Below are 24,480 nucleotides of genomic sequence, written 5' to 3'. Positions count from 1 at the left end.
TACCGTTTTTGAGGATCACCAAGCAATGATCTCTATTGCACTGCATGGTAGAACGAGAGCTTGATACTATGATATGAAACAATCGTATCTGCCTCGGGGCTTGGTGTGCTTGGAAAATTACCAGCACACACATCTAGTCCTGACGGATCGCTGCAATAACGGACCCCAGAAAATAAGTAAAAAGAGGAGCAACTCAGGCCTTCCCGCGCAAAGGCCCCTCACTCCCCCTAGTGGTAAATGGAGAGATAGACCTGTCTCATAAAACAAGTATACCTAATAAACTTACTTCAACAACTCATTGTATGTATCTCATGAGATAACCCTTTCAATGGTGAAACATATTTTTACTGGATGTTTTCTTCAATAAAACGGTTGGAATAAAACCCACACGCATTGCCAAGTTGGCATTGCTTGTCTATGCGCCCTACAAACGTCCGCAACCCTGACAGTGGCATTGCGTAATTGTGGTCAACTGTCTGTACTCCCTCCAAACCGAAAACAGAGCGCAGATTCCACAACACAGGGCGTTGCAACCTCTTCTTGGAGGCATCAATTTGGAAAATGAACAAGTATACTTTTTTATATATCCTGTGCATTTTGGTGAGTTGACTATCAACATCTTATTGTTGACATACTCTGTATAGGTTAAACTCATAGATGTTATTATTGTCAGAACCTGGGCTAGCAAAACAAACTCTCACAGCCATATTCGTCAAGTCAGTCAACTCTGCGCTGTGATCAACTCTGCGCTGTAATCTTGCATGGATGAAATACAGTATATACATCTACCAAACACGATGTATAAATATCTGATCTTTTTTATTAATATTTAATCGACAGGTAACACTCTGTAAGATAAGTGTATTTCTATAAACGAAAGTCTAACCTAGTCAAGTTGCTAAACTGTCTGTGCTGAAGTAGTTTCACTTGAGATTTTGACTTGTTGGAACTTGCCATACCAGCCTGGTCTCATAGTAAATTTACGCGAACGTCTAGCGACCCAACGGTTGCGTATTCGAATCTCATCAAGGACAACTTTAGCATTTTAACTAAATACCAACTTTGCAACTTCAACAATCAACAATGGACTAATGAAACAAATACAAGATAGTTTTTGGGTGGAGTTTTCCTTTAAAGGTGCAATATGCAGAAATCTCTCTGCCATTTCCTGGTTGCTAAAATTCTAATAGTTTGCCTAATTTCTGTTTATGTCACAAAACAAGCAAGTATAGTGTAGATAATCATTGTACCATCAACACCACTGTGTGATATATTTTTAATAACCAAAAATATTGTATTTTAAGCTGTTTGAAGCTGGTGTACAAAACCGAAAGTGAAAGATCAAAAACAAAACTTATGAACGGGAAGCATAGCAATAGTGCACATAGAACAGATGCTGCTTCTTAGACTTGCTTTCAATGAGAATGACAGATCTATAACTCATATTTCTATGTGAATTTGGTCAGGTCACCCAAAAAGTTATATATTGCAGCTTTAACCCTAACCTTAACCCCTAACCCTAATCTCTAGCCCAGCTAACTTCAGCCACCTAGCTAACGTTAGTGTTAGCCACCTAGTTAACATCAAATCAAATTGTATTTGTCACATGTGCCAAATACAACATGTGTAGACCTTATCATGAAATGCTTACTTACAAGCCCTTAACCAACAATGCAGTTTTAAGAAAATAGAGTTAAGAAAAGATTTACTAAATAAACAACAGTAAAAAAAAAATTAAATAAGAAAAGTAACCCAACAAAATAACAATAATGAGACTATATACAGGGGATATACAGGGGGTACCGGTACCGAGTCAATGTGCGGGGGTACAGGTTAGTCAAGATAATTTGTACATAGTAGGTAGGGGTAAAGTGACTATGCAGAGATAATAAACAGTGAGTAGCAGCAATGTAAAAACGAAGGGGGGGGATGTCAATGCAAATAGTCCAGGTGGCCATTTGATTAATTGTTCAGCCACAACAAATTGGAATTCGTAACATATCATACATATGGCACATTTTTTACATATTGTAGGAATTGTAATTCATAACATATCATACGAAATGGATGATGGACATCCACAAATTAATACAGGTTTAACTTTACTATGTTACGTTTACACGCATATGCACTTTTCCTTAATAATAATAATTGATCTTCCAATGTCTCATACTTAAATCACTGATAAGTCTCTCTCTCTCTCTCTCTCTCTCTCTCTCTCTCTCTCTCTCTCTCTCTCTCTCTCTCTCTCTCTCTCTCTCTCTCTCTCACTCACTCTCACACACAAACACACACACACACAAGTGCGCCTACTGTAACTGCCTACTGCTGTCAGTTTTAATAACACTCCATAATGTCATTGCATTTAACAGTGTATGGTTCGTTTAGCTACACCATTCAAAGCAGAGCGGAGTTCCCAAGACAACTTAATCACTAGCAAATTGCGCACCAAAAGGCAGAGTTGTCAAGATGGCACTTACCAGCATGAGGGAATGGCCTGCTGTCTCTGTGCTGCTGGTAAGCATCTAATGTTTAACATTATCTGTATCGAACTATCTCACATTAGCGTTCTTTTGGTCACCACCATGACAGCACAATAACATTATAATTGCGCAAGCACATTTACATTGGAGGGAGAACTGAAATGTTGATTAATTAACATGCACTTTCCCAGTCAACTCCTGTAAATTGCATGAATAAAATGAATGTATGCTACGTAGGTCTATGTCTTTCCCTCTGATTCTGTCTTGGTACTCTGTGTCCAGGCCAACATCTGAAGAGCCACTGCAGTGTGAGGCCAGAGGATAGGACCTGTGTTTACTGTGAGGCAGACAGGACCTACAACAGTGACCCCAACTCCCTGGACTCCTGTGAGCCCTGCACTTCCTGCGACCCTAAAGGTAGGCCTACACACACAACAGGTAGAACTGACACCTTAAAGGTAGGCCTACCTACTGTAGCAAATTAGGTTCTCTTTTGTTTTCGTAACGGGGTCGCCAAACAACCTATGGGAACTCCTTCCCCTTCACGCGATATGATTGCGATGCTTAATATCAAAGGATGTTTACAGTTACGCCTCACCCTTACTGTACCCACATGACCTGTCACTATAGAAGGCGGTGTGGCATGGCATGCTGTCTTTTGTTCACTGTCTTTTCTTCATTCTCACTTTGTGTTTTACATTACGAGATTATGAAAGTTTGTGTGACCACTGCGCTCAACAGGTGCGTCGGCCAAAAGGTAATAGAATTCCAAATTTGGTTAGCTGGTCCGCATTCAAAAAGGATATTCAATGTTTCATTTTAGTATTTATTTCATTCAGGGGTAGGTAGATAGACAAACGTTTCATCTTAAGCCTTCGTCAGTGTCATTCGCGTCTCCTCTGAAGGTGCGCTTCTTTATTGTGGGCTCGTTAAGGGTAACCACCGACAGGTGCGTTCGTGTGCGCGCTCCTGGAACAGACACACATGTCAATACTGCATCTCAAATATACAATAAACAGATTGCTATTAATCCCCTTCGGATTACTTCTTTACGGAATTAGGATTCTTCAACAAGTCGAGGAGGTGCTGTGAGTAGTTGATTTTGAGCTAATCTTCTCCCCTTCTCTCTCGTTATTGTGCCTATACTAGCTAACTTTTATTGCTTATTGTCAGGTATTTCAATCCATCCGTTGTGTGTTAGCTAGCTAATTAGCTTCGGGTCTGTCCCGTTACCTCAGAAGTTAGCTCGTATCTAGCTAGCGAGCTAAATAAGGCACACATAGCTACCTTAATTAGCTTGTTGTTGGCGCCTGTTGTTGGCACTTGTTTGCCTGCGGTGTCATGCCAGTCCTCTCTTGACTGGCACGTCAGCCTGTTGATCTGGCATTACCACTCGCTCGCTTGGAGATTTGCTGTGATCACAGAGCCCAGCGATGCTGTAGGCTATCAGTCCTCGCTTGACCGAGTCCACCACAGACTGACAGTCCACACTTGACTGTGCCAGTCAGATAACTTTATATAGGAGGGAGTCTCAAGGCCGGACCTTGATACATATTTAGGACGGAGTCTCGACCCCGAAGCACTATGGATCAGAGTCGGCGGTAAGTGTAACTATTCTCTCACCGACACCGAGGCAATCGAAGCAGTGACAGAGACACACAGAGACAAAAAGCTATTTATTTTTATTAGTAACCTTTACTTATGTGAAAATCTGTTCTTTAGCAGATTGATTTATTGCTGTAAACAGGTGTCATTCCACCAGTGTCAACAGTGTGAGAAACAACTCCCAGCCTCGGATGAGCAAAAACAATATTTTCTTGGGAGCTGAACATGCTCAAGCTCTTGAACTCACTGTCAGAAATTCAAACCGAGAGCTTTGAAATCACAACTTGCACGCTTTGGGGCAGAGCCTCCGGACTCCGGAGTCTGTCACACTGATCAATGAGCATAGACCTTCCTTTGCAGATCGTTCCAAGCGCTCCAAGTAGTCTAGCGGTTAAGAGTATTGGACCAGTAACTGAAAGGTCGCTGGTTCGAAATCCCCATGCCGGCGAGGTGGAAAAATCTGCCGTTCTGCCCTTGAGTAACGCAGTTAACCCCCAACAACAACTGCTCCCTGTCAATTAAGGCAGACCCCCCGCACCTCACTGATTCAGAGGGGTTGGGTTAAATGCGGAAGACACATTTCTGTTGAATGCATTCTGTTGTGCAACTGACTAGGTATCCCCCTTCCCTTTCCCTAATGATGGGTCTCACTCCCTTTGTGATCCACCACCCATTAAACACCATTGCTCATCAAAAAAAATAAAAAAAAATAATAATCCTCGCCTGGGCACAAATCTCGACTCACTGAGATGCTCAAGGTGATTAAGTCACTGGACAGTCGTATGGCAACCGAGTCTGCCCTCGAGCACATCCTGGCCAGGCTTCCCCCGCCGGTACCAACCCTTACCTCTGAACGGAGTGTGGTTGTTGAATCGGGTGACACTGATGTACTGTCCACAAGAGCCTCCCACTCTTATGACACAGACTATGAGCACTCTGGTGATGATGATGCTATGCACCACGGCTCTAGCATCGTTCAGTCCCAGCCTGCCGGTCAGGCAGTGACGCTCAACCAGAAAATGTCCTTGTCTGAAAACTTTGAGAAAGCAAGCAGGAACTTCAACATGGAGTATGCCCCTACTGCCATTGCATCCACATCCAAGTTTGATGAATTAAGTTCTTCAAAGACTGAGACATCCATCCCATTGTTCAAAGACTTTGTGTGTGAGCTCCAACGCACTTGGAGCATGCAGAATGACAGAACCCCTGCCATGCCTACAGCTCATAGTGCAGATGAGAATGGTTTTTCCCCTACATGGACAAATCATTTGCTTTGCTTGTTCTGCCTACTTCTTTCCATCACAGTTAAGACCAAGAGCTGCCTAACAAACGATGTAGGGCATCTGATCGCTTCCTATGCAGGACACATGACAGCACTGCTTCAGCTGCTAGACTTAGTAATTCAGTAGCGATATTGGCCTTCTATCAGAAGGAGCTGCAGGCATGCCTCTCTGCAAAGTATGATGCTGAGACAATGAAAGAACAGTTTACAGTGACAAACCTGCTCATCCAATGTCTTCAAGGCAATGCTCAGATGGTTGGGAACTCTTTGGCCACACTGTGTGTTGCACGGCACTACCTATGCTCCCATACAAAGAGAAGGTTCCACTCATAAGTGTACCCATATCACCTGGCCAGACATTTGGCCCAGCAGCGACCCACCTCCTTCCAAAGCTAAGAATGCATCAGCCAGAAAACAATTACTCCCGTCCAAGGGCCACAACTGGGATGCCAAGAAACAAGGCTGAGAGTCAAGCTACACCTGCTCAGGAGTGGAGGAACAGACACTCTCAGTCCTACCAAAGAGGTGGAGCGCAGCATTGCCCAAGAGGCAGAGGCACACCATATGCAAGCTGCGTCCCCTCTGCACCGCAGCATTTTCAGTGATCCCCACGCTTCAGGGGTGTCTTGAAAACAACGGCTCGCAGTCCTGCTCAAAAGCAAACACTCTTCTCCTGGAAAAGCATACAATCGAAGAGGTAGAACCAGTGCAAATAAACTGTGGGTTCTACTCAATCTATTTTCTGGTACCAAAAAAGGGTGGAGGCCTTCGTCCGATCCTGGACCTAAGGTGCCTGAATCGTCATCTTTTAGCACTTCCCTTCAAAATGCTGACAACCAGAACCATCCTTCAGTCAGTACAACCAAGCGAATTTTTCACCACAGTGGACCTGAAAGACGCGTACTTTCATATCCCCATTCTACCAGCACACAACCAATTACTGAGATTTGAGTTGTAACATTCGGCCTATCGCTCACTTTCACACTTACACAAAGTGCATAAGCGCAGCATTAGCCCCCCTTCTCCAAGCAGGAGTCAGGGTCCTGAACTACGTAGACGATTGGCTAACATGTGCAGGGTCACAAAGCCAAGCTTTGGCACACACATCCATGGTCTCACATCAACTCTCTGAGTTGGGAATACCAATGAACTTGTAAAAGAGTTATCTGGTCCCCACTCAGTGTGTGTACTTCCTGGGCTTGACACTGGACACTCAAATCATGCGTGCAACACTCTCCAGAAAGAGTGGTATTGTTGACAAATTGTCTTTCAACATTCAAACTGAGAAAACAGGTTCACAACCAGATGACTTTGACCACAGATGCTTCCCTACAGGGATGGGGAGCAGTCTTGAACCAGTCAGGGGTTCATGGTGTATAATCGGCAACATGGACAACAGCTCACATCAACATACTGGAGCTCAAGGCGGTTCACCATGCACTCTAGCACTTCCTCCTAGTGCTGAAAGGACAGACACGGACAGACAACACAACTGTGGTTGCACACATCAACCGCCAGGGCGGACTGAGGTCAATGGCACTGCACCAGGGAGCAAGGGAGCTACTGCTTTGGGCAAACAGACACCTCACATCCCTTAAAGCAATACATCTGTCAGGGGTGGAGAATTAGGCAGCAGACCTTCTCTTGAGAGGAGGCCCTCTTCCTTCAGACTGAAGGATACATCCCACGGTAGTGGAGATGATCTGGGCGTGATTCGAAATGGCCATCACCAATCTGTTCTTATCGCAAAACTCAACCCATTGTCGTATGTGGTTTTCAGACCTTGTACAGCTGACAACCTCCCAACCATGGTAACTCCCTCTTTGAGCGGACGTCCTGTCACAAGCAAACGGCACGTTTGGCACCCCAAACCCAGAAGACTGAAGTTATGGGTGTGGCCCCTGAATGTGACCGCCATAGCTGCAGGGTTGACCTCCTTGGAAATTGATACAATAGAGGCAGCCAGGGCATCCTCTACGCGAACCCTGCATTCGTTCAAGTGGAACGTGTTCAGGAAGTGGTGTGTCAACCATGCAGAATCGCCATCTTCCTGCCCAATTTCTGTCATTTTGACTTTCTTCTAGGAGCTTATGGCTGCAGGGAAGTCCCCATCTAAATTGAAAGCGCATATGGCAGTCATCTCTACGAGTCATGGCCAGATTGTGGGTGCATCACCAAGGGCACACCCTCTGGTATCGCAATTCATGAAAAGAGACCGCAGGCTACGGCCCCCCCAAGGCTACTTCAGTACCCTCATGGGAGTTAGATATTGTCCTACGATCACTTATGAGCCCACCATTTGAGCCCCTGTCTTCACTTGAACTACAGTATGTGAGCTGTCAGTCAACTGCCTTTCTATTGGCTATTGTTTCAGCCAAGTGTGTTGGAGAATGACATGCACTTTCTACCTATCCTTCCTGCCTCATTTTAGCAGAAGATGGATATAAGGCAGTGCTTTGGCCAAATCTAGCAGTCTTACCTAAGGTGCTTTCATCATCACATGCTAATATCAGCATTTCACCCGCTTCCCCACTCCACACTGGAGAGCCGTGAGATCCATACATTGAGTGTCTGTGTTGCTTCAACAAGAACTATTCGTCAAACATAACAGCCTTTTGTGTGTTGTGGGGAGAACACCAAAGGTCGCGCTTTCTTGAAGCAGAGACTCGCACATTGGATTACCAATGCAATGTCAAAATCATATGCTGCAGCAGGTAGACCAACTCCAGGAGTATGGACACTTTATGGGCACTGTTCATAGGGGCCTCCCTGGTCTGTGCTGCTGCAAGTTGGGCAACACCCATGACTTTCATGAGGTACTACAGACTCAATCTTATGTCCACACCAGCTGTGTGTACCAGGTGAGTGAGCGTACCATCAACCTTGTACATTCTTACTTATCAACCATCAGTGAGATGGATGTTCTATACAGGGGGCTGTTGCACCAAATTGAAGCCTCTCATGTTTCAAGTTCGAGCTTTCAGCTTGCTTGCGTATACAATTGTATACCACAGTTGAAATCCAAATTGTACATTTCTGAATATACGGTGAGATCCAAAAGTATTGGGACAGTGACACATGTTTTGTTGTTTCTGCTCTGTACTCCAGCACTTTGGAAATGATACAATGACTATGAGGTTAAAGTGCAGACTGTCAGCTTTAATTTGAGGGTATTTTCACATTTTGTACATAGTCCCCCCATTTTAGGGGACCAAAGGTATTGGGACAAATTCACTTATATGTGTATTAAAGTAGTCAAAAGTTAAGTATTTGGTCCCATATTCATAGCACGCAATGACTACATCAAGCATGTGACTCTACAAATGTGTTGGATGCATTTGCTGTTTGTTTTGGTTGTGTTGGAAATGGAGCAACTCCCTGGCTCTGCCCCAAAGCGTGCAAGTCGTGATTTCAAAGCTCTCGGTTTGAATTTCTGACAGTGAGTTCAAGAGCTTGAGCATGTTCAGCTCCCAAGAAAATAATGTTTTTGCTCATCCGAGGCTGGGAGTTGTTTCTCACACTGTTGACACTGGTGGAATGACACCTGTTTACAGCACTAAATCAATCTGCTAAAGAACAGATTTTCACATAAGTAAAGATTACTAATAAAAATAAATAGCTTTTTGTCTCTGTGTGTCTCTGTCACTGCTTCGATTGCCTCGGTGTCGGTGAGAGAATAGTTACACTTACCGCCGACTCCGATCCATAGTGCTTCGGGGTCGAGACTCCGTCCTAATGGAAATGAATGGTAAATAATGTATAGTGTCATTTTCGAGTCACTTTTATTGTACATAAGAATATAATATGTTTCTAAACTCTTCAACATTAATGTGGATGCTACCATGATTACGGATAATCCTGAATGAATCTTAAATAATGATGAGTGAGAAAGTTACAGATGCACAAATATGTAGTACAATAAAAGTGACTCCAAAATGACACGGCTCAATCCCTCAGGGGAACTGTGGTAACCCGGATAAGTGTGAAACCTGCGTGCTGCCTAACACCCACTCCAGGGCCAAGCCATTACATTTGACATTTTAGTCATTTAGCAGACGCTCTTATCCAGAGCGACTTACAGTTAGTGAGTGCATACATTTTTCATACTGGCCCCCGGTGGGAATCGAACCCACAACCCTGGCGTTGCAAGCGCCATGCTCTACCAAGTGAACAATATGAGCCACACTCGGAGCAGTTACATCCAAGTGATAAAACCTCACAAAGGTATGTGGGGAACCCCAACTCGCTGCAACACAGACATCACTAATCGTCATGCCCCTGAACAATGCCCAAGAAACCGCCACAACCCTAGTGGAGTGAGCACGTGCACCGCTAGGCAACCCTTGTCATTTGCTGTCATATGCCAGGGAGTTAGCCTCCACAATCCAATGAAAAAAGACAGTGCTAGAAAGAGGCCTACCCCGAGCTGGATTAGCGAAACAGACAAAAAGCTGGACACAAACACGGATACCCTTGGTCCTATCCATATACGTGCGTAAAGCGCGCACCGGACACAGGCCATGCAACCTCTGTTCACTGCAAGCAAACAGAGGAGGTGAGAAAGGGAACAGCTCGAAGGCCAGGGACCTGTAAGACATAGGCATAACCTTGGGAGCAAAAGCTGCATGGGGGACGTAACATCACTTCGGAGTCACCAGGCACAAACTCCAAACAGGTGTACTGATAATGTCTGGAGATCCCCAATGCTCTGAGCAGGGTAGCCTTGTAGGAAAGGACCTTCAGGTCCACAGACTCCAATGGTTCAAACGAAGGCTCACACAGAGCGTTCAGGACCAAAGCCAGGTCCCAGGTCGGTGCCATAGGCTTAGACTTGTCTGAGCCGACGCACACCTTTCAGGAACCGCGCCAGAGGATGAGACCCCGGGGTAGAGCTGTCAATCCCTACATGACACACCACATAAACTTTTTATGTGTAAAAAGAAAGGCCCTGCTCAAAAAGCTCTTGCAAGAACATCAAAATGTCCACCAAAGAGCTCTGAAAAGGAGAAACTCCTTTAATCTGACACCAACCCTCAAACGCGTGCCACTTAAATGTATACAACAATGTCATAGAGCATGCATGCGCTGACTGTATAGTCGTAATCACGTTCGAGAGTAAACCCCAAGCCATCAAATTCAACCTTTCAGGGGCCAAACCCAAGGGTGCCAAATTCTCCTGTGCGCTGGGGACAATAGATCCCAACGACACATAACCCTCCGTGGGTCGCTGCCCAACAGGTGGATGATCTCCGGGAACCAGGGTTGTCTGGGCTAACAGGGAGCCACCAGAATCAACAACAGACCCTCCTGACGGAGCCTCTCCATGGTGGCCTGAATCAGGTCCAACCGGAGGAAACGCATAGAGCAGAGTACGAGGCCATTGATACGCAGAAGCATCCATTCCCAACGGAGCGCCTAGATCCCTCATTGAGACGACAATGTAAGTTTTCTCGCCATGCGTAAAGATCTACGTCGGCCCTTTCGAACCGGTCCCACATCTGGGCAACCATGAGGGGTGCAGTCCCCACTCCGTAGAGATAGGACCCCCGGAAAGTAGAGCCGCACACACGTTGAGAGATCCGGGAAGATACGTCGCCCCAAGCGACAGGAAATGCGCACTGCTTCATACGAGCAGATAACGGGCCAGGTTTACGAGAGAGAGAGACCGCGTCCCCCCCCCCCCCCCCCCCCCTCCCGCTTGTTGATATATGCTACCGCCGTCCTGTCTTCGGACCTTACCAACACATGCTGGCCCTCCAACATCGGAAGGAAACGCCTCAGCGCTATCAAAACAGTCAGTAGCTCTAGGTAATTGATATGTGGTGCCCTTTGCACTGTTTACCAAATCCCCAGAATGGACACATCTGTTGTGATCACCCTGCAGGACACTACCCCGCCCCTGAGAACCCCCTGCAACAGAAGTCGCGGGTCTCTCCAAGGAGTCAACACCCTTAGGCACAACGGAATACCTTGAGCAACGAATGGCAGTGGCGAGGTGCGTCCAGACGCGTAGCAATCACCCAACACTGAAACAGATTCATCAACGGAAGTTCCAGAGGCACCGCAGCTACAGTATCATAGAGGCCATCAGACCTCCACAACCATAGAAAAGGTGCGGGCGATAGGGAGAGCCCGAAAGGCTCTCGTGGTACCACCATTCTGATAACCGGCCTGCACCAGGCCCCCATCGACCGAGTCACTTGGGAGCACTGTTGCCACAGCAAACAGCCAGGATAGTAAACCGGGAAAGACGCAGCGCAAAATCAGCAGTCACACGGATTTCGTAGAGAAACTCTAAAACCGGCTTCCCCGCCTCTACGGTCTTATTCAGCTCCTGCAGCAAATCAATATGGTACATCTGCAGCATTTTGACCACATTCAACGACCGGGCCGCCATACCCTCAGCCTGGTACACTTTGTCCAGCTGATCCGCCAAGAACCTGCACTATTTATTCGGAATCACCGTGCTAGGATTAGCCCCCTTGTTAGCCTCTGGAGCTAAGTAACTTGCCAGCCTTCCATCCACTGGCGGTGTGCCAACGAGCCCCGCCTCCTCCATACCCTCTACATTCATGAACTCGCCATAACCTGCTAGCACCAGCCTGGCTGAATGAGAGGAATCGCAGGTCACCTTTAGCTCATCGGCAAAATCTTTAAACAGGGGTAAGCGACTCTTCACCGCTGCAGGGACAGGAGGTAAATACCTTCCCCCAAACCTGGAGGAACTCCGCTGAGGGGGAAAAGATGGCCAATCCCATCCCCAGGTGATCTGCCGCCCTACAACACAGCTCCATCAAAGGCGCATTAACCACCAATGGTTCACTCTCCCCCTCCGAATCCAACGCCGGGGATTCAGGCTGCCTTGGACTGATGTCATCTGATTCACACTCTGAAAACCCTCCAGAGCCAACCAGGGATAGCATATCATCCCCGGAATCTGGACTCTGAACATTGCCAGAGAAACTGGAATTACCCTCACTCGGCTAAGATGACACCCTCATCATCTCCGACCACCGCTGGTGCTCTCTCCCGGCCTCAGACAACCACATTTCCTAGGTCGCCTCACCGGAAAACCTTTCGCCAGCAGCCCCAATCTTCCTCACAAAGTCAGCCCAACGCCCAATGGAAGTTGAACCCAGCCCGGAGACAATGGTAATGCGAACTGGTCCAAGCCAAGGCCTCTTGAGCGTGTTTCCAACCTAGGCAAACAGGACAGCACTCGTGAGTATCTTTCATTTTCATTGTGAAACCACATGCTCTAGGGCACGATCAGAAGTTCAAACTCGGCTGGTTAGCCTTTTTTTAACTTACTCTTACCACTGGCCATCCTACTCAAGCAAGGAAGCACTGGCTACACAAGCAGAGCAGAAAGCAGTGGGGTTTTAGCAAACACAAATACTACCCAAACAAGGAAGCATAAGCTACACAAGCAGAGCAGAAAGTAGTTAGCTTTTAGCAAACACAAAAACCGATACCAATACCCAAAACTCGCGACATCTAGAGGGACGAGTACTCTCTCCCCACTAACAGACACCTAAGTCAGAGCCAAATCTCATAGCCTTCGTGTGCTTGAAAAGTTAGTAAATTGCGTGACACATTTTTCCTTCAGGCGAGCTGAAGAGCGAAGAATTTAGGAAATGAATGCGAGCCCCGGTATTATAGCCAGGATGGCGGGGCTTCCGAGGGCGGACTCGGCATCCATTGGCCCGTTGGCCGTGTTTTCAGTTTTTTCTTCAGGTGAATAGGATTGGTCGTTGACTCCCCATAATATGTTATACCGAGTGACCACCTGTGTTACCCTGTTGGGTATTTATATTATGTTGCATCCTGTGGTGGATACAAGGATGTCCCAGGTTAAATGGTGAGTTATCCCACTCTGTTGTCCGAACAACCTCTCCCATAGGTTGTTTGGCGACCTGTTACGAAAATTAAAGGGAATGCTGGGTTACGGATATAACCTTGGTTCTCTGAGTAGAGTAAAAGCTTTCATGTCATTCCTCCCCCTCCGTGGGGTTCGAATGAAGTAATAGACAGTATGTCGCGCCATACCGCCTTTTATAGTGACAGGTCATGTGGGTACACTAAGGGTGTGGCGTGACTGTAAACATCTTTGATATTAAGCATATCAATCACATCACGTGAAGGGGAAGGAATTCCCATAGGTCGTTTGGCGACCCATTACACTACTCAGAGAAACAAGGTTACATCCGTAACCCAACCTTTGTAATGTATTGTCACTGTGGTGGTTGTCCTTCGTAGTCAATCTGGAGATGGAGAAAAAATGCACCATCTTCAGGGACTCAGTATGTCGATGCCAGCAGGGCCACTACTGTAACAAGGGGAAGGAGCACTGCAGGGCCTGCTACCCGTGTACCACGTAAGTCCAAGATACTGTAGTGGACATCTTTAACCAAATAGCTATCAAAATACATTGATTTATTGTTTTCTAAAGGTTAAAGACACATTGTTAAATCGGTAACACTTTACTGTAGGTGTCCTTATTCATGCATTCATGAAGTCTTTATAACAGCTATATAACATATAAGCTGTCATACGTCGTTTTGAATACACTGAACAAAAATATAAACGCAATATGTAAAGTGTTGGTCCCATGTTTTAGGAGCTGAAATAAACGATCCCAGAAATGTTCCATATGCACAAAAAGCTTATTTCTCTGATTTTGTTTACATCCCTGTTAGTGGGCATTTCAGTCATTTAGCAGATGCTCTTATCCAGAGCGACTTACAGTTAGTGAGTGCATACATTTTTATTTTATTTTTTCATACTGGCCCCCTGTGGGAAACGAACCCACAACCCTGGCGTTGCAAACGCCATGCTCTACCAACTTAGCTACAACCCTGCCGGCCATTCCCTCCCCTACCCTGGACCAATTGTGCGCCCGGTCGCCGCCGGCTACGACAGAGCCTGGATTCGAACCAGGATCTCTAGTGGCACCAATGGCCTTAGACCACTGCGCCACTCGGGAGTCTCCTTTGCCAAGATAATCCATCCACCTGACAGGTTTTTTTTTTTTTTTTTTTTCCCATACTGGCCCCCCGTGGAAAACGAACCCACAACCCTGGCGTTGCAAACGCCATGCTCTACCAACTGAGCTACATCCCTGCCGGCCATTCCCTCCCCTACCCTGGACCAATTGTGCGCCGTCCCATGGGTCTCAGTGTACAGGTGCAGTGATCGGTAAGGTGCTCTGACAACTGATGCTTAAAGTTAGTGAGGGAGATAAGAGTCTCCAGCTTCAGAGATTTTTGCAATTCGTTCCAGTCATTGGCAGCAGAGCAAGTTTCAGCGAAGGGTGCAGAGCTGGTGACCGTGGTAGTGGTAGCCAGGTGGAAAGCATGGCCAGCCGTAGCAAAATGCTTGTTGAAATTCGCGATTATTGTACATTTATCGGTGGTGATAGTGTTTCCTAGCCTCAGTGCAGTGGGCAGCTGGGAGGAGGTGCTCTTATTCTCCATGGACTTTACAGTGTCCCAAAACGTTTTGGAGTTAGTGCTACAGGATGCACATTTCTGTTTGAAAAAGCTAGCCTTTGCTTTCCTAACTGATTGTGTATATTGGTTCCTGACTTCCCTGAAAAGTTGCATATTGTGGGGGCTGTTCGATGCTAATGCAGTACGCCACAGGATGTTTTTGTGCTGGTCAAGGGCAGTCAAGTCTGAGGAGAACCAGGGGCTATATCTGTTATTAGTTCTGAATTTTTTGAACGGGGCATGCTTATTTAAGATTGAAAGGAAAGCACTTTTAAAGAACATCCAGGCATCCTCTACTGACGGAATGAGATCGATATCCATCCAGAATACCTGGGTCAGGTCAATTAGGAAGGCCTGCTCGCTAAAGTGTTTTAGGGAGCGTTTGACAGTGATGAGGGGTGGTCGTTTGACCGCGGACCCGTTACGGACGCAGGCAATAAGGCAGTGATCGCTGAGATCCTGGTTGAAGACAGCGGAGGTGTATTTAGAGGGTAAGTTAGTCAGGATGATATCTATAAGGGTGCCCATGTTTACGGATTTAGGGTTGTACCTGGTAGGTTCCTTGATAATTTGTGTGAGATTGAGGGCATCTAGTTTGGATTGTAGGATGGCCGGGGTGTTAAGCATATCCCAGTTTAGGTCACCAAGCAGTACGAACTCTGAGGATTGATGGGGGGCAATCAATTCACATATGGTGTCCAGGGCACAGCTGGGGGCTGAGGGGGGTCTGTAGCAAGCGGCAACAGGTAGATACTTATTTCTGGAAAGGTGGATTTTTAGAAGTAGGAGCTCAAACTGTTTGGGCACAGACCTGGATAGTATGATAGAGCTCTGCAGGCTATCTCTACAGTAGATTGCAACTCCACCCCCTTTGGCAGTACTATCTAGACGGAAAATGTTGTAGTTGGGGATGGACATTTCTGAATTTTTGGTGGCCTTCCTAAGCCAGGATTCAGACACTGCTAGAACATCAGGGTTGGCGGAGTGTGCTAACGCAGTGAATAACTCAAATTTAGGGAGGAGGCTTCTGATGCTAACATGCAAAAAGCCAATGCTTTTACGGTTACAGAAGTCAACAAATGATAGCTCCTGGGGAGTAGGAGTGATACTGGGGGCTGCAGGGCCTGGGTTAACCTCTACATCACCAGAGGAACAGAGGAGGACTAGAATAAGGATACGGCTAAAGGCTTTAAGAACTGGTCTTCTAGTGCGTTGGGTACAGAGAGTAAAGGGGGCAGATTTCCGGGCGTTATAGAATAGGTTCAGGGCATTATGTACAGACAAGGATATGGAAGGATATGAGTACAGTGGAGATAAACCTAAGCGTTGGGTAACAATGAAAGAGATATCATCACTGGAGGCACCGATTGAGCCGGTCTCCGCGTGTATGGGGGGTGGAACAAAGGAGCTATTTGAGGCAGTTTGAGAGGGACTTGGGGCTTTACAGTGAAATTGTATAATAAGAACTAACTGGAACAGCAATAGGCAAGGCATATTGACATGGGAGAGAGGCATAAAGCAATCACAGGTGTTATTCGAGAGAGCTAAGACAACAACTGGTAATGGCGATGAAAGTTTGGGCTGAGGCTAAACAGATAAACAGGACAGGGTATCGTGTAAAGGAACAGTCCAGCAGGCATCAGCTGTGCAGCTGAGTGATCATAAGGTCCAGTGAACAGCAATATGTGAGTCCGAGAGCAGTTCGAATTGGTGCTACAGCACTGGCTAGCAGGAAGCACGGCTGTAGTTTGCGTGTGCTAGCGGGCCGGGGCTAGCAGATGGATCTTCGTGGTCGTCGCAACGGGAAGCCTGTTGAAACCACAGATGATTACGTCGGCAGACCAGTCGTGATGGATCGGCGGGGCTCTGTGTCGACTCTAGGAGGTCCCATCCGGTTGACAGAGAGGTAGATAGCCGGGAGATGGGCCTGACTCGAGGCTAGCTCAAGGCTGATTAGCCAACAACAACATCCATTTGGTTGCAGCTAGCTAGTTGCGATGATCCAGAGTTAAAGGTCCAGTGATTTAGTGATTCCGGCAGAAAAAAAGATATGTTCTGGGTCGATAACGTGCTGTGCAGACAGTGCAGACTGGCCGATAATAGTCCAGGCTAGAGCTGGCTGGTAGGTAGTGCAGGCCACGGACAATGGTGAAAAACCGCTAACGGTGGCTAATAGCAAGTAGCTAGTTAGCTGGCTACTCCCGTCCGGTAGACAGAGAGGTAGATAGCCGGGATATGGGCCTGGCTCGAGGCTAGCTCAAGGCTAACTGGTGCTTGCTTCGGGGGCAGTGGTGATTAGCCAACAGCAACATCCATTCGGTTGCGGCTAGCTAGTTGCGATCCGGTGTTAATGTCCAGTGATTCAGTTATTCCGGCAGAAAATCTGATGTTCTGGGTGAAAACCGCTAACGGTGGCTAATAGCAAGTAGCTAGTTAGCTGGCTAGCTTGTTTCAACTGGAGATTCTAGATAAAAGGAAAGTCAATAATATAATCCGTTCCACATTGAGTGAGGCGGGTTGTAGGAAAGTATATTTAGTAGAAGGATGAAAAGCATGATAGGGAAATATGTACGAAAAATAATAAAGAAATAAAGAAAACTGGCTATTTACACGGACACACACATAGTACACAACCGCACTGCTACGCCATCTTGGAAATCCAATAATTATTTTTTAAAGCCTTGCCAATGCATTTATATTCAAATTATTATTACATTCTTAAATATGTGAGAATAATGTGGACATTGCCTGACTAAATGCATGCATGCCGATTTTTCTGTAGCCTATGTGGCTGACGCAGGCACACATAACAAAGCCATGAATAGCGGTAGCATTAAGCTCACCATTTGAAACTCACCATCGCTGTTTTTATCATCTTTTTTAATGGAAGGATTTGTATGGAATGCCAACTTGAAGCCAGCATTAGCTGTTGTCTTCCTCATAATAACCACATGTGGTTTTACTGCAACAGAGTAGCACAACACCCTTCAATCGAAGCGACGGGAAACAAATTAAAGTGGCCACATCTCTCACAAAAACGGACCAAAAATGAAATCACAGATAATTATAAGGTAACAGGAGAACTTATAAATTGACTACAATAATTACAATAACTTTTTTTGCACCAAATTGAGGAAATGTCTGATTTTAGCTAGGCCTATTCCAGTACTTGAATTTCTGAGCTCCACATTCAAGTTCAAGTAGGCAACTTCAAGCCCCTTGAAGTTGCCTACTTGTTTAAAATAGCAGGTTTAACATGGAAAACAAAACTTATTCGTCAAGTTATTTCATTACCAGATCATATTGTGAATAAGCCCACTAGGCTATGTAATTTGTTGTCATTATATCCAGAATAATTAATAGGAATAGCGTTGGGTGTTGCGCAATAGTCTATCCTACACAATTGCGCACAGTAGACTCGGTGTCCAATCCGAGGCACAAATACATATGAAAACATGAACTCATTACCTTGATGCTTTCTCTGTTAAATCTAACAAGACCCTGCTGTAAATCAAGCAGACAACATCAATTCGCTAGGGATGTTATATCCAACATGGATCCAGGCACAACTGTCTTCACCGGTGTAAAGAATGAAACACCAAAATATTCTGGACATCCCTTGTGAATTTTCTAGCACTTGGGCTGTTGTTGCATCGCATGCCCGATCACAACAGCTGTTCGTCACTTGACTGTCATTCTGAAAATTCCTTCCTGGATCAGATGACAATGTGTGAAAATGTGACGCGTAACTAATCAGCTAGACACCAAATGCCCATGCAACAACTATTATGCATAATTATTGAAGAACCACGTTAATGATAGTATTGATTTAAGTTTGAAGTATCAAGGTAAGGTGACTATTTCGGTTAGAAGCATTCCATTTTGCAATGCATACATTATTTTGGATTTGTGTGCCCATGAAAAGTTTTCACCCCATAACATAAGGACGAAGTGTTACGCAGTTACACTGCATTTCTGAGATGTCTATACAAAAAAACTGTCCGACAGCTAGATCCAGGATTCTTACAGGGTTCAAGTTCAATGTCTAATTTAACTGATTAGTATATGATATAGCGACAACTTACACTGCCATAAATGCAAGGACAGAAAAGTAATGTTTTATGTCACACGATTTTGGACAAATCCGTCAAGACACCAACCATGATAAAGGATTAAACATAGGTTTTAAATCAACTTGTGAATTTTATTGAATATAGCTATGATCCCCCCTTATATCATAATGTAATGACATTAACAAATTTGGAGGATTATTATCAATGACTTTTCAACAGCTGTAACAAGTTGTCCAGTGTAGGAAATCCTCACTGGTACACTAGTTTATAGAAAGACCCATACCATTTACCAAACTCTGTCACATTATTACAGTGAATGGAATGATGGGTGTCATAACCATGTCATATGCCGTTATAGAGTGTGCACAGACACCTTAAGTAAAGTGACATTAATTTGAGGTGTTATAAAACAGTTATGAATGTGCATAATACCACAGGATGAGTTTATAGTATCACAAAACCATTCAGGATCTCCAAGAAACATGGGCACATACGTAGTTAGGATTATCATTTTTATTTATTACAACAAATGAAACAATAAACTTCTCTGGGGCAGAACAGGATTTGTGACAGCTGTGAAAAAAGGAGGTTGTGCAGGCTACAGTAACAATGACATAAATGGGTAACATGTATCTCTCCAGACATCCTGGTCTCAGAGCATTTCGTATTATTCTGTAAGTAAATCCGAGACACTTCATTTAGTACAATATGTTACATTTTGCATGGTATGTATTAATTTGTGGATGTCCATCACCCATTTCGTATGATATGTTACAAATTACAATTCCTATTATATGTTACGAATTTGCAAAACATACAATATGTTACGAATTTGCAAAAGGAGGAGAGGAAATAGAGGTAGGGAGGTAGGGAAGGAAATGAAGCTGGAAAAGAGGAAAGGAATCGAGGAAAGGATGTGGTCCAATTTGTACAACTCAGCAGTTTATTGTGTCAAAAAAATAATAATCCTAAATACATCAGTGCTCCAATTTGCCCATGTTTCTTGGAGATCCTAAATGGTTTTGTGGTCCTCAGTAGCTCAATTGGTAGAGCATGGCGCTTGTAACGCCAGGGTAGTGGGTTCGATCCCCGGGACCACCCATACGTAAAAATGTATGCACACATGACTGTAAGTCGCTTTGGATAAAAGCGTCTGCTAAATGGCATATTATTATACTCTCAACTCTGTGGTATTAAGAACATTACTGTTTTATAACACCACAAATTAATATCAGTTTACTTAAAGCTGGAATCTTTAATGTTGAAACTAACATGTCCATTTGCGACATTACAACAACAAAGAAGTTACTGCAAACGACAAACACAGATTTTTTTTCCTTTGGACATCATTGCACGTGCGATAGAACAGCAGAAAATGTACAGTTTTTTTGTTTTTTTTTACCACGTAGCTCCTCAACTATGCTTTGTCAACTTAACAAAAACAATAACAATGGCGGTGGAGCGGACAGTGGCGCTGTTTCCACTACTGCAGATTCCATCTTTAAGGTGTTTGTGCACACTCTATAATGGCATATGACATGGTTATGACACCCATCATTCCATTCACTGTAATAATGTGACACAGAGTTTGGTAAATGATGTAACGCATGGTCATAACATCTGGAGTGTAGATACTTATGTAGCATGTAATAACATAAGACATAAGTTGTCAGGCAGACTGTGTAATAGCAGTTGTTATTAACAGTTGACATTAGAGCATATGACAACAGGATGAACAGTCGCCTATAAAGCTTAAAGTATGCTTCCCAGTCTAAACAGGTCAGCTGTTTCGAGCACATTAAATTTTTTCTTGAGGTTAGTCGAAGTTCGGTTGCCGAGGTCTACGCGGTGATTGGTCAACAGTAGGGATTCTTTAATGAAGTGTTTGTTGTCATTCAACGACCTACGACTTGCAAATTTTTTCACTTGAGAAATACTGCACCAAACATCTTAGTTAGTTGTGAAATTGCGTGACTATGACCTCCTTGGCATAAACTTCTAAATTAATTACAGATTTCTTGAGTTATCTTAGAATAATTCTGACTATTTTGAGGAAGTGTACTGGCTTACGGCCACTCAAGAAGGACAAACAGTGATTTTGCTGCTTTTTTATAGTTTTTCAAGCGAAGGTATTTCAGGAGTATGCAATCACAGACATTCACTATGCCTAGGCGAGTTCTGCTAGGAGCATACCGACGCCTTAACACCCATTATAACTAGTGTTATATAATCGTATGCCGTTACTCATGACTGTTTAAAACTACTTATGACATCATATGACAAATGTTGTAATGTGTTATATCAGTGTTTCTTAATCCTGGTCCTGGGGACCCAAAGGGGTGCAAATGTTTGTTTTTGCCTAAGCACTACACACCTGATTCAAATCATCAAAGCTTGATGATGAGTTGATCATTTGAATCAGCTGTTAGGGCAAAAACAAAAATGTGCACCCCTTTGGGTCCCCAAGACCAGGATTAAGATAGACAGGATTAAGAATGCATGAATAAGGACACCTACAGTAAAGTGTTATCATTAAATCTGGTGTAGGCTATAGACTAGAGCGATACCTTTCTGCATCAAATCTTATCATTTCTCTTGAAGATGCGGGGATGAGGGCATCAAGGTAGCCTGTAGCGCCACTAACAACACCATATGCCATGCCGTCAAAGAACAAGGTTTGGGGATTGAGCAAAACCATAACATTTCAATGCATTACAATGATTTGGAAGATGTGCTTTCACTTACAGTATGAATGTTATAAGGTTGTTTTTTAATATAAAAATTAGGTTTTTATTTTAATTTATTGCAGGAGGAAGCACTTTGGCAGCAGTAGTTGTCCTGATTGCTGTTCTTCTTGTCGCTTTGTTTGTGCCTATTTACCTGTGGCGAAAGAAGAAATATTGTTTTGGTAAGCGTTTGGGTCATTCTGCCAGTTGTAGACTATGCTAAATCACCAGAAGGGGGCAGAAGAGGTTATTCTCTAATTTAGTTGGTAAAGCGGTTGAAGAGAGGAGAAGTCTGGCTTGTTGAAAAGCTCTCTTTCCAAAAGTATCTGGTTTTGAGTCGTCCTTGAAATAGCATTGAAATGTCTCTATTTTCCTTTGTTAGGGCCAAATGGTGGTTCGACCGAACTGCCCAACCGGAGTTCAGAGGTAGCGGAGGTAATTATCTTCAGTTTATACAAGGGGTGGGTCTAATCCTGAATGCTGTATACAAGGGGTGGGTCTAATCCTGAATGCTGATTGGTTAAAAGCGCATTCCAACCGGTGTCTATTCCACAAGTTACCACCGGCTAAATCTATGACAGTAAAATGCCTATTTACTCTGTTCCATCTGACTGCACAATCCACTGTCTCATCAGCCCAGCCAGGCAAGTTATAAACTTGATCTCCACTATAAAAAGCATCTAGACATTATCTAACTTTTCTTTTAGACTAACATTTAGTTTTCAATAGCGGAGATTTGTATAAACCTTGCTGTCTGTCTCTCCGACATTTGCAACATTGTTTAAATATTCAAATTGGATCTCCAGCTGTCCCATAGTAATGAACATGTAGGGGTCGGGACGAGACAGACAGGCAGGCAGCGTTTCTCAGCCAGTCGAAATCATGAATCAGCTGGCATAATTTTTATGGATTTATACAAATAAATATCAATTGAAAAAAGGTCAAAAGAAACTAAGTGCAGCTAGTTTGCAGTCTTTCCAGCTTCAGTTTGAAGTGATTGTGTTAGCTGTGTTGTTGGCAAGCTCCTCTAAACAACAGTGTCCTGTTCTATGCCAGGCGAAATCACGCCTCAGTAGCTCATTGTTATGGATGTATCCAAATAAATGCCACTAGAAAACAGCTTAAACATATGCAAATGCAGCTACTGTTGTTATTCTGTCTGCACTGTTTGCCGTGACTGTAAGTTAGCCGTAGTTGGCTAGCTAGCAAGCAAGGGATAAGAACGTTGCCAGCCAGTATGGCAATGGAACATTTAGAACAAACGACTGGGTCGTGTCCATAGATACAGAACAAAAAGACTGAATGACTGGCAACTGAACCGATAGAACGAACGACCAGCCGGCTTGGGTAGCAACCCTATATTTGTGTCGGGACTATATCTTGTGGAAGGATGAAATACTATGAATACATTTATCAAAATAACGTTTTTAATGAAAATATGTCAATCATTATTTGAATATGTTGGTAACCCGTTGTATAAAAGTGAGGAATGTAGATATTTTCAAATACATGCCACTTAAAAGTTTCATATCACGAAATTTCGATTTCAAATCTTTTGGACATCAGAGCAATCTTGAGGAAATCCTATTAGAGTCAGAAAAGGATATTCATTTGAGAGATGAGATATACAAAACCTTGCCGAGAGCCAACTGACGTCTTAGAAAATAATATAAATTGTTGGAACCAAGATATTAAACTTAATCCAGTATAAACTAATGTACAGAATGACCCTGAGTTCTTCATTGTTATGCCATTCTCCTTGTTGCCCTCGAAGCCGGTGTTTGGAGGATATATTGACTTCGTCTCAGGCCTAACAACACCCGTGCCAATATATCCTCCAAACACCGGCTTCTCTGGCATTATCACTTAAGTGTCACACTACTCCACTCTGTTCCTGACTACAGCCACCACTTAAAACACACACATGCATCTCTAGTGCTACATCACTGTTACATATCATGTCATCTATTATAATTAGTGAGTTAAATATCAATAGTGAATGTGTTTTACATGTATTTATTTTTTTACAGGAAATGCATCCACTTAGAGGTAAGAACATCATCAATGTTACTACTGATGTGTGCCATGTGTGCTTATATGACACTTATGTATATAATTTCCAACTAAGATTTACCCATAATCCCTCTTTCTTCTTTGGTTTCAGGTGTTGACCTCAGGCCACACCTCCCAGAAATCGCTAACGCCTTGGGGTGGAAGGACATGAAACAGGTGGCCGAGCGCAGCGGGATGAAACATACCGCCATAGAATGCCACCAGCTGGACTTTCCCAATGACTCCCAGCAGCAGTGCTCCAGCCTACTGAGGGCCTGGGTGGAAAAGGAGGGGATGGCCACAGCCTCTGAGAAACTGGTCAATACTCTACACCGCATGAAGAAAAAGGCCAAGGCAGAGGATATCAAGGCTATCATCAGCAGCAAGGAGCATGGCGTCACAGGGGAGAACTCAGGGTTAGAACAGGTGTAGATACTGTATATACAGTAAGGTCAGTGGTACTGTCCCTGCCAGTATTGGCGTGGTGTCTATTTAAAATATATTTTGATTTGTTTAACACTTTTTTGGTTACTACATGATTCCAAATGTGTTCTTTCATAGTGTTGATGTCTTCACTATTATTCTACAATGTAAAAAATAGTAAAAATTAAGAAAAACCCTTGAATGAGTAGGTGTGTCCAAACCTTTGACTGGTAGTGTACAGTGGGGAAAAAAAGTATTTAGTCAGCCACCAATTGTGCAAGTTCTCCCACTTAAAAAGATGAGAGAGGCCTGTAATTTTCATCATAGGTACACGTCAACTATGAC

General features: G+C 44.2%; 1 protein-coding gene across 1 annotated transcript; it reads left to right on the top strand.

The window, feature by feature from the left end:
• Nucleotides 1–499: 499 nt before the first annotated feature.
• Nucleotides 500–24,234, top strand: LOC311128489 (tumor necrosis factor receptor superfamily member 6-like). Its single transcript, XM_084160660.1, has 9 exons — nt 500–600; nt 2,373–2,517; nt 2,766–2,900; nt 13,630–13,747; nt 21,536–21,609; nt 21,744–21,842; nt 22,043–22,095; nt 23,691–23,709; nt 23,825–24,234. Exons 1-9 carry the CDS (start codon nt 562–564, stop codon nt 24,142–24,144), a joined length of 1,002 nt encoding a protein of 333 aa, XP_084016786.1. The 5' UTR covers nt 500–561; the 3' UTR covers nt 24,145–24,234.
• Nucleotides 24,235–24,480: the final 246 nt, after the last annotated feature.

The sequence above is a fragment of the Coregonus lavaretus genome (genome assembly GCF_964263955.1).
Source record: "Coregonus lavaretus genome assembly, chromosome: 1".
NCBI classification, from domain to species: Eukaryota; Metazoa; Chordata; class Actinopteri; order Salmoniformes; family Salmonidae; genus Coregonus; species Coregonus lavaretus.
The sequence above is the reverse complement of the archived record's forward strand: the minus strand, read 5'-3'. Positions and strand labels throughout refer to the sequence as shown.